Here is a 14,318-nt window from a genome sequence, read left to right on the forward strand (position 1 = left end):
TAAGTTTCTTTTCACACAAATAATGCTCTAAATTAAAAAAAAAATAAAAAATCAGAAAAAAAATTCAAAAAAATTTTCCACTCGAAAATTTCGTAAGGCTTACCCCTTACGATTTTTTTGGGAAATTTTGCAAAAAAAATTAAATTGTTTTATTTTAATGCCAATGGGTTGCAATGAGTTTCTTTTCACTCGAATAATGCTTGAAATAAAAAAAAGAGTGAAAAAAACAATGTAGCAAACATTGTTTTTGAACAATGTAGCAAAAATTTTAAATGTGATATATTTTGATGGGAATTTGTTGCAATAAGTTTCTTTTCACACAAATAATGCTCTAAATTAAAAAAAAAATAAAAAATCAGAAAAAAAATTCAAAAAAATTTTCCACTCGAAAATTTCGTAAGGCTTACCCCTTACGATTTTTTTGGGAAATTTTGCAAAAAAAATTAAATTGTTTTATTTTAATGCCAATGGGTTGCAATGAGTTTCTTTTCACTCGAATAATGCTTGAAATAAAAAAAAGAGTGAAAAAAAATAAAAAAATCAAAAAATTGAAAAAAAATGAAAATTTTCCTCATTTTTGCACCAAATTTTGCCTATAACTCGGTCGGTATCCAACGAATCGCCAATCTTTAACCTGTGGTCGATAGATGGCACCAATGGCTACACTTTCTTCTTGGACGGCCATGCCCTCAGATGTCTGTGTCAGAAGTTATTCGAGAAACCAAGTTCCTTACCCTGTTTGAGAAAATGTAAAATTTTCCTCATTTTTGCATCAAGTTTTGGCTATCACTAAGTCTGTATCCAACGGATCGCCAATCTTTAGGCTGTGGTCGATAGATGGCACCAACGGCTACATTTTCTTCTTGGACAGCCATGCCCTTAGATGTATGTGCCACAAGTTATTCGAGGAACCAAGTTCCTTACCCTGTTTGAGAAAATGTAAAATTTTCCTCATTTTTGAACAATGTAGCAAAAATTTTAAATGTGATATATTTTGATGGGAATTTGTTGCAATAAGTTTCTTTTCACTTAAATAGTGCTTTAAATTAAAAAAAGAATAAAAAATCAGAAAAAAATTTCAAAAAAATTTTCCACTCGAAAATTTCATAAGGCTTACCCCTTACGATTTTTTTGGGAAATTTTGCAAAAAAAAATTAAATTGTTTTATTTTAATGCCAATGGGTTGCAATGAGTTTCTTTTCACTCGAATAATGCTTGAAATAAAAAAAAAGAGTGAAAAATAATAAAAAAATCAAAAAATTGAAAAAACAATGAAAATCTTCCTCATTTTTGCACCAAATTTTGCCTATAACTCGGTCGGTATCCAACGGATCGCCGATCTTTAACCTGTGGTCGATAGATGGCACCAATGGCTACACTTTCTTCTTGGACGGCCATGCCCTCAGATGTCTGTGTCAGAAGTTATTCGAGGAACCAAGTTCCTTACCCTGTTTGAGAAAATGTAAAATTTTCCTCATTTTTGCACAAAGTTTTGCCTATAACTCGGTCGGTATCTAACGGATCGCCAATCTTTAACCTGTGGTCGATAGACGGCAGCAATGGCTACATTTTCTTCTTGGACAGCCATGCCCTTAGATGTCTGTGCCAGAAGTTATTCGAGGAACCAAGTTCCTTACCCTGTTTGAGAAAATGTAAAATTTTCCTCATTTTTGCACAAAGTTTTGCCTATAACTCGGTCGGTATCTAACGGATCGCCAATCTTTAACCTGTGGTCGATAGACGGCAGCAATGGCTACATTTTCTTCTTGGACAGCTATGCCCTTAGGTGTCTCTGCCAGAAGTTATTCAAGGAACCAAGTTTCATACCCTGTTTGAGAAAATGTAAAATTTTCCTCATTTTTGAGCAATGTAGCAAAATTTTTAATTGTTATATATTTTATTGCGAAATTGTTGCAATAAGTTTCTTTTCACACAAATAATGCTCTAAATTAAAAAAAGATTAAAAAATCAGAAAAAAAATTCAAAAAAATTTACAAAAAAATTTACCCTGTTTGAGAAAATGTAAAATTTTCCTCATTTTTCTGCAATTCAACAAAAATTTTAATTGTTATATATTTTATTGCGAATTTGTTGCAATAAGATTCTTTTCACTCAAATAGTGCTTTAAATTAAAAAAAGAATAAAAAATCAGAAAAAAATTCCAAAAAAAATTCCACTCGAAAATTTCATAAGGCTTACCCCTTACGTTTTTTTTTGAGAAATTTTGCAAAAAAAATTAAATTGTTTCATTTTAATGCCAATTGGTTCAAAAAAATTTTTTTTTCACTCAAATAATACTTTAAATTAAAAAAAGAATAAAAAACCAGAAAAAATAAAAAAATATAAAAATTTCCTAAGCAGAGACGGATCCCGTTTAATATCCTTGCCGATGACACTATCCCGCTTGTTCGCTTATGCAGGTTTGATAGTTAGGCAGAGCGAGCAATATATTCATTTGGCTAGTTTGGGTATTGGTTCTTGGATAACACAAGTTTTGACCAATGAATGATATAATTATTTTCTTTCCACAATTTACTTTCGTTCGCATGCTTACTTCACACCATTCTTTTGCTATAAGAATCGATCGTGAAACATTCAAAATCAACACACCTCGTGATCGTGTTTTGCTTAGTTACCGTTAATGCTTTATTTAAAACTAGTGTATGTTTGCTGCTTACAATGCAATCTTGTTCGCTTACTTCAAAGTGTAAAGAATTATTGTCTCACAATCATCATTTCCTTAGGTATGTCCACCTGTTTCATCTTTCATCTTCCCGGCCACAAATGTTCTTTTGCTGTTTGCTGATTTATGTTTTTGTAATTGTTGTAAGTGAACATCGGTGCGGTTCCGTTTACCATCGTTCCGGTGGCGTTCGAAATTATGCTTCGAATTGGTCAACGCGTTTCGCAAAAAGGGTACAAAACGTTTCCAAAACAATCGGTTGAAATATTTGCGCTTATCTGCAATGTGCTGTGCGTTTTCGATTGACATTCAGTTATAGAGAGAGAGAGAAAGATAATAGGGGAAATTCTTTTCATTAGTTGCTTTTTTTGTGTTGTTTGATTTTGTTTCACTATTGTTTCCGCATGTTTCTTCCTGTTTGCCATTTTACTCAACTCCCAATTAATATGTTTCGCTTCTGTTTTTTTGTTTTGCTTTGCGCTAATTATTGTCTTACGGTAAAGTAACTACAATGCTTTTCTGGCTTTCCTTGTTCGCAATCTAATTTGTCACATCAGCTTATTCGCTATTTGTCATGTAATTGACACATGGCTGTTTTTTTTTACATGGAGACACATAAAGTAATAAAACAAATTTGTGCGAACTTTTTTCGTCCTCATTCCTTCTTTTACTGCAACATGTTTTTTTTAGTTTGTAGCTTAATTTGAGTGCCTGTTTGAGAACAACTAGTTTGTGCCGTTTTTATGCTCATTTTTACAGTTTACTGTAATGCTTTAGCCACCGAGTGTGAGGTAAAATAAATGAATAATACATAGGAAACATGCATACTCTTACCCGATGTTACGAGTTTAAAATGAGTAAAGAAAACATAATCTTTCATAACAACATATCTTTAAGAAGCATTTAACAGAGAGAAGCTTACAGCTTACGATTTCATTGCATAGCACGTGGATTATTGTTCACATGTAAAGTAGCTTCTTCACCTCATGAATGTAGAATGTACATATACAACTTCTGTTTAGTATTAGCAATTGCCCTATACCGGTCCTATAGTTTTAATCTTTAGAGTGTACGCGCCCAACAGCATCCCTTAAATAGTACCTATTATTGTCCTTCGTGTTTTGCGTGTAAATGATGCATGTTAAGGTTAATAATGTGCTGTCTTCGCGCTTCTTAACGACAAGAAGTTAGAATAAAATGGTCCACCAATGTCGCAACACACAAACCACACACACAGGGTGGGTGGATGCTTATTTGGTGGTTTTTGGTGCTGTTGCACCTTGCTTTGTTATTTTAATTTGAGAGAATTGCATTTCGCCAGCCTATTTTGAGTTTCTTTGCTAAATTTACAGTTACTGGGTAAAGTTTTGTTGTCGCGTTTGTTTTGTTAGTTAAATTTAATATTTTTACTTTGAGCTTTGCTCGTACATCGAACAAACTCCCCCCGGCCGTCAGCCCAATGCAACGGAGCGTTGCATCGAGCTACACAGTATTGTCGTTTTAATTGCAAAATTAAGTTTTCCTTTACATATATTACTATATTTACTTATCTCGTTGCTAGTTAGGGTTTTATTTGCATGGTATTAATGGTTCGCTTTCATGTTGTTGAAGTGTATTCGCAGCTTTGTTACCTATATTTATATATATCTGCTATGGTTAGTTTGCTTTTGAATTTTTGTATTGCCAAAAATGTGTGCATTTCGTATGCGTGAAAGTGGGTTTTGTAATATTTTTATTTCGGAAAAGAATTTTTTTTTGTGCAGCCTTATGATCGGGTGTTTACACTGTTGGGTTTATCTACGTTATCAGGGGTATCGGTGTTCTAGAGTGTTTATGCAAATGCATTTGTATGCTTTTCCGGGTGATCAACCTTGCCCTTTATACACAGCGAATGAGCGTATAACAAACATACTTAGAAAAATAATAATTACACCTACATTTTCCCCTTTTTCAGCTTGCCGTGTATATTCTACCTTAGTTTAACATGTTTCAATTGTTTTTTTTTTATTGTCAATTGTTTCTCCCTTCGCTGCGGGGTTTTTTGTTTGTTTTTTTTGCGTAATGCGTCTTAATAATACGCAATACATTATTTCTTAAACTATCTAGGATGCGCTTTCTCCCACCCAAAAACTTTTCCCTTTATTGTCAGTAGTTTTTTTCAGCGCGAACGTTAACGAGCACTCGCAAGCGCATTTGTTACGCTGCGATCGATTGCGCAATCCCCCTTTTGTATTACGCTAGTATATGGAACGTGTAATTAATTAATGAAGTTTCATACACAGACGGTTTTTGATTGAAATAGCATGCAATGGGTTTTTGAAATTGTTCGAACAGTTACAGTTTTGTATGTTACGCCTTATTGTCGCATCGTTTTGATTTACTTTTATATTTTTACGTGGTTTTTGTTTGTTTCTTTGTTTGTTTTCATAATTTATTCCTTTCTCCCATCTGCTTCGTTCACTTCTTCTACTAGTCGCAAATACGTTTATTGTCTTTTGCACTGTAAATAGTGTTTTGTTTCCTTTTTCTCTCTTTTTTTCCTTGTTGTTGTTTGGCTTTTTTACACCTTTTTGCACCTAGTGCTAGAATTTATTGTCTTTCGTTTTCATCTTGCAGATTGTTAAACGTGCAAAGGGTACTAATAAATATGCTTTACACATTTTTTTTGTGTGAAATGTTTTTCTTTTTCCTTCCTCTCACTTCTACTTGTACCAATGGGGGTGGGCCTCCACAATGTGAGGCATTAAATGTTCGATGTGTTTGTGATGTACGTGTAATCTATTCGAGATTGGTTTTGTTAATTGTTTTAATAACAAAGTTAACGAAAAATAAAAAAAGTAAAACGAGAAAAGATTAATCTAATAAGATTATTAACAATTCATACAAATTAATGTAACAAGTTTGGTACACATGCAAATGGTTAGCATTTGCTAATAAAAGTGTAAATGTTTTTGTTTTGTTGAAACATAACTGTAAATTATGTAAAATGATTTAAAATATTCATTAAAAGTTTAAGTTTAGCATTAAGTTTTTTTTTGCAATGTGGTGAAACGTTTTGCTTATGCTTACGAATATTTTTTTTTTGATTTGTAAATTTTCTTTACCACCATTTGTGTTTGCACCACGCAACAGAATATGCAAAGCCTGCTCATGAAGCGCACAAGCCCTTCGATTTGTAACTTAACTTATCCACGAGTTGGTTACGATTTTAGTAAATTCTTTAACTAATGGTGCTTGCAAAGCTTAGCTTTGCGATAGGTTTTTGCTGAATCGGGCTTCCATCACCATTCGTCCCCATTCGTCGCTAGTCTTGAGGACACAATTTGATTAGCTAGTACAGTTTCCTGTTTCCTTACACATCTATTCACGCTTCAGCGTCTAAACAGGGCCACAATGTACTCCGCTTACCCACCAACGGGGGTTCGTGTCTTGTTGCGTGCTGTTGTCACTCGTTTCCGTTTCGCTCACTTGTTTCCAGACTTTCGCTCCAGATTCACACTAGTAAGATATGTTTTTCGGCGATATCGCATGGTTGTATGGGTTTGTTTTTTTTGCATGCAGTTTGCAAAGCAATTCGTTCATTTTTGCTTGAATATTACACGCTACCCCTTTGCAATTGCTCCACAACCCTAGTGGTGGACATCCAAGTGGTGAAATTGCTTTAGCAAACAATTTTTGCTACTTATCACATTGGATCGGGGGTTTTTTGAAAACAATTCCACCCCGCCCGGGCAAACCCTTCCCGGGGTGAGGTGTTGGACAGCTTTTCGGCGTTCGTGGAATTTCCGTTTTTTTCCAAACGACACCATCAAAAAGTCGCCCCCACGTCGGGCGTGGAGACTTTTTGTTCTTCCACTTTTTCAACGACTTGTAATGTAATCTAGCATCGATTTGTATCTTTGTTGTTGCCTACCTAAATTTGCCTACAGAGGCATTTTGTTCCGTACGTACGATTGCGTGTGCCATATGACCGGTTTAGGCTCCAAAACGTGGCTCGTTCGCGCCATTTGCCATTTGTGTACTATTTATTTGTTTTTCTTTGGCGATTGTTACGCCGGGCAGTGAAGGTAACACAATCCAGTTTGCCGGCAAAGGGGCGTACGGTGTTTTGAATGTGGACGGATAAAGACATTTTTAATTTCCTTCACTGCCGTTCGATGTGTGTGATGGGCGCGAAATTTCGTGCCGAAAAAAAAGAAAAATGCGCGTGCAACACGTGGAAAGAGGCGTTTGTAAATGAAACGTTTTCGGAACGGAAACGAAACCGGTCGCAAAATGGCGCGAATTCCTTGGCTTGGGCAGCTTCGTCCGGGTTATATGGCAGCAATCAACGAACGGCGTAATAGTACAGCGATTGTAAATGATGGTCAACCAATAGGTTTCCCAAGTTTTCGGCAATAGCCACCTTTGCCTTTCTTGCTCACTCTAATCTAAGGTTTTTGTTTGTTGGTTTGCGTTGGCAAATAGCTCCAAACGCAGTATTGCGCATTAATGACAATATTCAGCAACGACCGTCATAGGTACGTTGGGGGTGTAAAGTTTGCATTAAACTATCAAAAACCTCGGGACAGTTGCATCAGTATGAGCCACCAGGAGGGTGTGAGGGCTAGCACGAGCAGCGCATATAGCAAGGTGGATGAACCCGACCCATACAAACCATGCGATCCACTGATCTTACTAGTTTCACCCGGATTGACGACGTGAATTTTCCAACCCAGATTACGATGCGTGAAGCACTGAGCACGGATAGTTAGAAAATAAAATTGTGAAGAAGATAATGATTATGTTTTCATTTGTCATTAGATGCAAAGAGATATTACAGGTTGTGCCATAACTATACGGTCCTTTGGTTTTTTTCAAATTAAAAAAGGACAAAGTTTAGTAGATAAAAAATGCGATGTTATACAAATCTTAACTATATAAAATAAGTTTACAAAAATCTTTAAAATTCGTTAAAAAATACTAGTAAGTTTATAGCATCTTATATCAAGTCTTGTTTTTTCTGTCACGAGATTATCATGGCTTGGAAATAGTATATCATTCGTAATGTATATTTACTAAAGAAATATAGATTTTGGTCCCTTATTTTTTGTCAGAATGATGTGAAACTAACTATGTCAAACATGGCTATATATTGATGATAAAATTACCATAAAAACAGGACATGGATGGCTTTAACCTCATCTATCAAATTGGTGCCTTTTTATTGCAGGAATCGCTGATAAGGCCGCATTAAGTCCTTGTTATTCTAATCGGGAAGATACTTCGTATACATTAGTGATTTATGAATCCACTCCGACACCGACGAATAAAAAACGGTTTCAAATATCCAGAGTATACTAAAAATTACTCCGGAACTAACTCCGAATTACTCTTGGGTTGATACCGGATTACTGCACCCAGAGTTTACTTCGTGTTTATCTATTAAACTTTGTATTTTATTTGTATAAAAATAACTTATGACCGTATAGTTATGTTACGGACTGTATAAACGTCCATGTAGCAAGCTAACACATACCTGATAGTACACCAGGTCGGGTGTTTCATCCACAACCGTCCAATTAAGATAGGCTGGCTGACCGTTCGGATCGTCGCAGGACAGTTGGAGTGTTTTCTTGTACTCGTCAAAGGTAGCAATTTCCGCCGATCGGTCGATAGTTTTGTGCTTCCACTCGCAGTAACGACCAGCTAATATAATAAAAAGAAAAAACAGCCGTTTTAAAGATTAAATAATCCATAATATCGTGATGTTTGCTGCCAGGGATTCATCTTACCGCCGGTTGGATAGGCGTACCCATCGGCATCATATTCTACGCCGGCGTACACCGTTTCCCGACGTCTCTTAGCCTCACTCAACTGACCGTAACCGCCCTCGCTCGAGCTGGTAATGTACAGTGGATGATATCTGATGGTAAAGAATGGTAGAAAAGTTAGCTCATTGCGTTTTACAACACGAGGGATGCAAATTGATACGGAATCTACCCAACTCATGGGGCCAGAATGCGATGCAAACGGTAGCTCTCTAGCATGGTACAGAGTTAATCAGGATGCATTCATTGGTTTTTGGGGAAAGTTATAATGAGGAGAAGCAACGGGCAAGATAGACAGACATTGTGAAACTTGAACTTTATTAAACTTTCCTTCATTTCATTTGCTGTTTGGTGCTGGTTTTTTGTTTGTTTGTTAGGCACCAAAAACGCGAAACACCATGAACAGAATGAAGATGAAGGATAAAAGTAAGTCATCAGTGTGGTATCAGTCTGTGAAGCGGCTGAAGCATGAATATAACAAAAAAAAGCTTTAAGTTATTTTCATATTGTACATCATGTGGTAGAATGGTAGAATCGTTTACATCTGCGGTTAATGGAGACTATCTTTTTAAAGCCCGTCGTCTGCTCTATGGTTTGAAAAGGAAATTTCCTTGATGTGAAAACAAGCAAGACGAAGTTTTCTCATTCCACATGGAGCCTGTAGGCAATCCAATATTTGTACTGGGTTTTATCAAAAAAAAAAATACAATGTTCCGATTATTTTACCCCGACAAACATAATAGAGTGGTTTGAAACTTTTGAAATAGTTCATCTTATAATAACATAAATAACATATCAAATAATATTTAGAAATTGTCGTTCCGTTAAGATCAACATATAACATCATATAAAGTATCCACAACTAGAGTAACTAGAGTAACTAGAGTAACTTAGTAACTTAGAGAGAAATTCGCCTAACGGCGACTAAATCATTTTAAATGCATCTCAAATCTTAAGGCCGGATTTTTTGATCATCTGTGACGTCTATTTAATGCAATGTTCTTCTTCTTCTTCTTGGCTTTAACGACCTTACAGGTCACGCCGGCCATTTCTGGCTTACTAGACTTATTTTTACCACGTAGCCGGATAGTCAGTCCTTGCTACGGGGGTAACGGTCCGGATGGGATTTGAACCCGGTCCTGCCGTGAGAACCGGCGCCGTTTATCACATGCACCACCTCTTAATGCAATGTTATTGAATGTAAAAATAAAAGGAGATTTTTTGAGGACAACAAAAAGCATCAAAATCTTTATAAGGCATGCAAACAACAGCAACATCCATTCAAAAAATCACCTGCGCAATTTTTCCAGTTCTGAGGGCGTTAAACGCTGAAAACTTGAGAAAAGTATTAAGAAGATTTAATTCTATGATGAGTATTTTTGGAATGTTAGTTAGTTTTCTGTTGATTTATAGTTAAACTCCCATATCCAATTAGAGTAAAATTTCATGCAATACGTTTGTACTTACTTGGCCGGTTGTGTCATCTCGTCACCACCCTCCACAATAAACGTGTAGGTTTGTCCTCGCTCGACATAAATTTCCGGTATCAGCATATCGTTCATATACCAAGCAATACCCCAGGACGGATGGCCGGTTAATGGTGTGTAACCACGCTTGCCACCCGTCGGTCCAATGCGGGCCGTGATTGTCTTCTCCCCAAGAATGGTACGCACTGGCCACGGTTCTGGATCGTTCTCGTCCCGATAGTTATCGAGCGCATCCGTACAGGTATGATCGTTCTTCGAAGCAAAGTCAATCTGTACATCATCGACCGTCACTTCCGTACCCGTGTGCGAATGTGCGTTGGCTTCGTCCCGTGAATTTAGCGGTCCGATTGCAGCAATTACCGAAATTTGGCGATCCAACGGATACGCTCGATCGTTCACGGCTTCGTTCGTCTGTAGTAGCCGACGATATTTAATCTTGGTCACACCATGGCTACGGTCACCGGACACTGCAATGCGGCGGGATGAAGAAAGAAGAAGAGAAATTTATTGTTAATGCGAACGAAATGTGTCCATCTTATTACTTACGTATTTCCACATCATTTTTACCACCGATTCGCTCGTCCGGACAAACGCCCAGTTTGCCATCACACTGGGACAGCGAGGACATGTAATAATCCTCCGCCCGGAACCGACGCTGACGTCGATCGTAGAACGCGACCACGACATCGGCACCAATCATCTGCGGGTGTCCATGACTACCGGAAATACCGAACGCCATATACTGGTCCTCCCGGATACGGCCTATCAGTTCGATAACGATGTAGTCATCCATCACTTCCCACATGACGTTGAGTTTGCCGCGCAGCAGCTCCTTACAGTTGATGTTTGCCGGTTTGCTAGTGGCCTGTGTTATTACCGACGATGTGGTTGTGGTCGTCTGAAGGAAAATTAGTGAAGGAAAAAAAACGTTTAAAATATCTTTACTGCGAAGAATTTCATGTAAATAAAAAAAAGTTTAAGTTGTGATTTTTTTTGGTAAAAATTAAAAACAAAATATTTCTTAAAAAATGGTACAATATAGACTATTTACCGGTTTGTACCACCATGGCGGCTTGTTAGTGAAGAAAAATAGTAGAATGTTTATTGAAATATTCATCCCCAATGTTCTACCCTCCGAAGGACCACCCAACTTACCGCTATCTTCGTCTGTCCGAGTGCTGGCGGCACATCCAAATCCTTCGGGATGTAAACGTGACCAAAGTTGTGCCGATACTCGACACACCAAACCGCTAGCCAATCGATATCGTACACGGTAAGATTCCCGGGCAGCTGTATCTCAATGTCCTCGCCCTGATAGCCACGCAGCGGTTCGAGCGATCCGATCTCGTTCGGTACCTTCGTGCCCATAATGTTGGGCTCGGAACCGTTGCCGACCCAGAAGTAGGCATCCGGTCCGGCCCCATCGTAGTGCAGGTTGGGAATGTAGAACGTTTTCGCGTCCAGGATGCTGATGTTGCTCGAGCGTAGTCCGTGCGCTAGACGCTTGAACTCGGGCAGTACCCGTGGCTTCGGTACGTCCAGTCCGGGTGGGATGAAGATTTCACCAAAATCGACCTGTGTTGGGCAAGACGTACGAAACGCAAAGGTTGAAGATAATTATACTGAGAAATGCTAGTGTGAATCGGTCGACAAACAGCACACGGCTGCTACTGACAAATGCCACTTGAGCAGCGGACTCTAAGTAGGGAATCTTTGTGGAATGATTTTTTTTAGGATGTTGCTGACATTTATTAGCGCTGTTTCTTCACTTGTTTTGCAATGGTAATTTTAATTGGATTGCCACTCGAATCGTCTGATATTGAAGATATTTAAATTTGTTTTTTTTGGGTATTTCTTTAAATGATTGAGGAGACTGAATGAGAAGAATGATTCTTCAGCAAACGAACATCCTAACGAGTCGTGAAGGGACGATGGAGAGAAAAATTCCGGAATAAGGTTTTTGAAGTATTTTCAATTATTATAAAGCTTATTAAATGTCAATAAAAATAGTCATTTGTTTCTGTGGTCTCAAAAAATCAAGACATTTTCAGCATTAAAGAATTACTCTTGGAGTTCGTAAAAAAGTAACACCTTTCTACCTAAACATCCAGCTTTACTCGTTTCGACTCTAGTCAGGTGCAAGGGCGACCCAGGACAAAAGCTAATAATCATGTGTTGGGCAAAGTGATTACACGGGAGTTGTCGTAGCAATCGAACGAGATCCGATACGGAGAGCATTGCAAGCCATGCTCAAAAGGGCCGGTTGCGATAGCAACGAGCAGCTATATAGGGTGGTTGAAGACGACCATAATGATGACGGTGTTTCAACCGTGTTGTACCGTGTTGTACGGGCTGCTGTGCCCACGCACGCGCACTATGAAGGACACCGTTGGGCGACCGTAAACGCGCACGAAGAATGTGGGGTTGAAACGGTGCGTTTATCGAAATTATCAATCCATTTGCCGTTGTTGTGGGTGCACAGGAAGAAAGTACAGGTGCAGACACGCGTGAGCAGGACTAACTGTGATTTGGTGCGTTACCATTATACGGCCTAAAGCGCCACAGTCCCTTTTTGATGGTTGGTGGTGAATGGTGCGTATTGGTAGCATCGGTGTGGAAGTTGTGTTTTTTTTTATCTTCTCTCTCTCTCTCTCTCTCGCTTTGCTCAAGTGAAGGAAATATTCCATATTCAATACATTTGGTTGTAACTATGGTGATGCGAGCGATTAAAAACGACAATAAGCTACCGAAATGGGACCGGGGCTTCTTAAACGAGCAGTGTGAAGCATTTCTCTAAAATAGATCAAAGGATTGGGTGCGTGTATAGGGAGCGATAACAAGAAATTGATATTTGTGCACGGTTTCGGGTGTGTTGTTTTATTTAGTAAGAATATTTTTATGTTTTGTTGTTTGGACGAAAACTAAGTTTAGTATAAAAATATCTCTTTTTTGCTTTGTTGTTTTAGTAGATTGCTAGTAGACAAAATAACAAAATTTTAAAACCTAGGTACTTTAGAGTTTTATTAATTATTTTGCCCTTGATATAAAGTCATATGCAAAATCAGAAAAATATGCAAAACTCGATTATTATGATGGAGTGTTTTGTAACTATATAAGTTGTAAGTGTATAGAGTTGTTTAATAGTGTTTTGTCTGAACTCTCAAAATGGCAGTTGATAATTGAATCAAATTGAATCAGTGTATCAGTATAATAGTAGTATATACATAGCTACTATTTAGTTGTTATATGAAAAAGGTTCGTTGTTAGTTTGCACTATGAATACATAAAAAAGAGTTGTTCAAAACGAAAGAAGGTCGTTTGAAACATTCTTCATTTTATCGCTGTTAACAATAAAAGATTAAATTAAAAACAATTCTAAATCCAGAGTAAAATACGCTTAATATTTGTTTAAAAACGTTAAACAGTTCCATATCTTATGGTGAATATGTTTTACTAACATTATGGTTTAGTTCGCTAAGCTCTCTAAATTTTTTAAATTTTATATTTTAGGAGGTAAATTTGCAACGAAATGCTGATTATAAAACTATTTTCGTATGTTGCAAATATTAATTAGCTTTTTTATAAAAAACCGGGAAAGGAAAGGAAAAATATTTAATTTAAGATAAACGAAATTGTTAATAACATCTTCCAAAGTTTAGCTTCAAGCAAAAGGACTCAAAGGTAGGAATGTTCTAATGTGTTCTGTAGTTTTGTTTGTTTAAAAAATTATTAAACTATTTCTTAAAAACTAATCCATGTCTAGAAAATACGAATTATAAAAATAAAGCAAAACTTACCGTAAATCGGCGACACCAAACCGAAAGCCATTGAATGTCACGAATCCGTTTTCCCATCGGTAGCTTAAGTATAATGTCCGTGTTATTATGTTGCTGCAGTACCGGCGGTTCTCTGTGTGCGACAGCAATGAAACCAAGACGAAACGGAATTAAGCAAGGATAAATTAATTTAGATCATTTAATTATTTAACGCTAGCATTTTTCTTGTTGCAATAGTAATACAATCAACTCGACGTAACGAAAAAGGGCACACAGTTTGTTGTCCAATGCCGAGACGGTTGACCGTGTTGGCAAGGCAAACTATTACAAAGGTCTGTATAATGTGGAGGAAAAAAAAGTTAAACATGCTTTGTCGCATATTTCATTGTGCCGGTATGTTACCCTGACCCAAGGCTCAGGGAGAGTACAGCATCCAGCGCATGAGAGAGGGTGAACGTTGTTATCATCTATATTTATGCACGGTTTACATTTTTATGCTGATGATGTTCAAAACCGTTCGTGAAAATCCGATGAGCTACGAGATATGCGATTTGTTCAATGC

The 14,318-nt window shown here is 37.3% G+C and overlaps 1 protein-coding gene across 3 annotated transcripts in view; it reads right to left on the bottom strand.

Annotated features, from left to right (window-relative positions):
- Nucleotides 1-2,617: 2,617 nt before the first annotated feature.
- The window catches only part of LOC125760940 (protein Skeletor, isoforms B/C), a 34,460-nt gene continuing 22,759 nt past the window's right edge, over nt 2,618-14,318 (bottom strand). The window contains exons 4-12 of one of the 3 annotated variants that reach the window (XM_049421549.1): nt 13,778-13,889; nt 11,136-11,555; nt 11,032-11,052; nt 10,527-10,878; nt 9,961-10,447; nt 9,787-9,828; nt 8,458-8,588; nt 8,202-8,371; nt 2,618-7,419 (exon numbers count right to left, since the gene is read on the bottom strand). In XM_049421549.1, coding sequence (XP_049277506.1) covers nt 7,237-7,419; nt 8,202-8,371; nt 8,458-8,588; nt 9,787-9,828; nt 9,961-10,447; nt 10,527-10,878; nt 11,032-11,052; nt 11,136-11,555; nt 13,778-13,889 — 1,918 coding nt within the window. In that variant the 3' untranslated portion in view covers nt 2,618-7,236. The remainder of the gene's footprint in view (nt 7,420-8,201; nt 8,372-8,457; nt 8,589-9,786; nt 9,829-9,960; nt 10,448-10,526; nt 10,879-11,031; nt 11,053-11,135; nt 11,556-13,777; nt 13,890-14,318) is intronic. The other 2 variants (XM_049421550.1, XM_049421551.1) reach the window with 2 other exon arrangements.

The sequence above is a fragment of the Anopheles funestus genome, chromosome 2RL, assembly GCF_943734845.2.
Source record: "Anopheles funestus chromosome 2RL, idAnoFuneDA-416_04, whole genome shotgun sequence".
In the NCBI taxonomy this organism is placed as follows: Eukaryota; Metazoa; Arthropoda; class Insecta; order Diptera; family Culicidae; genus Anopheles; species Anopheles funestus.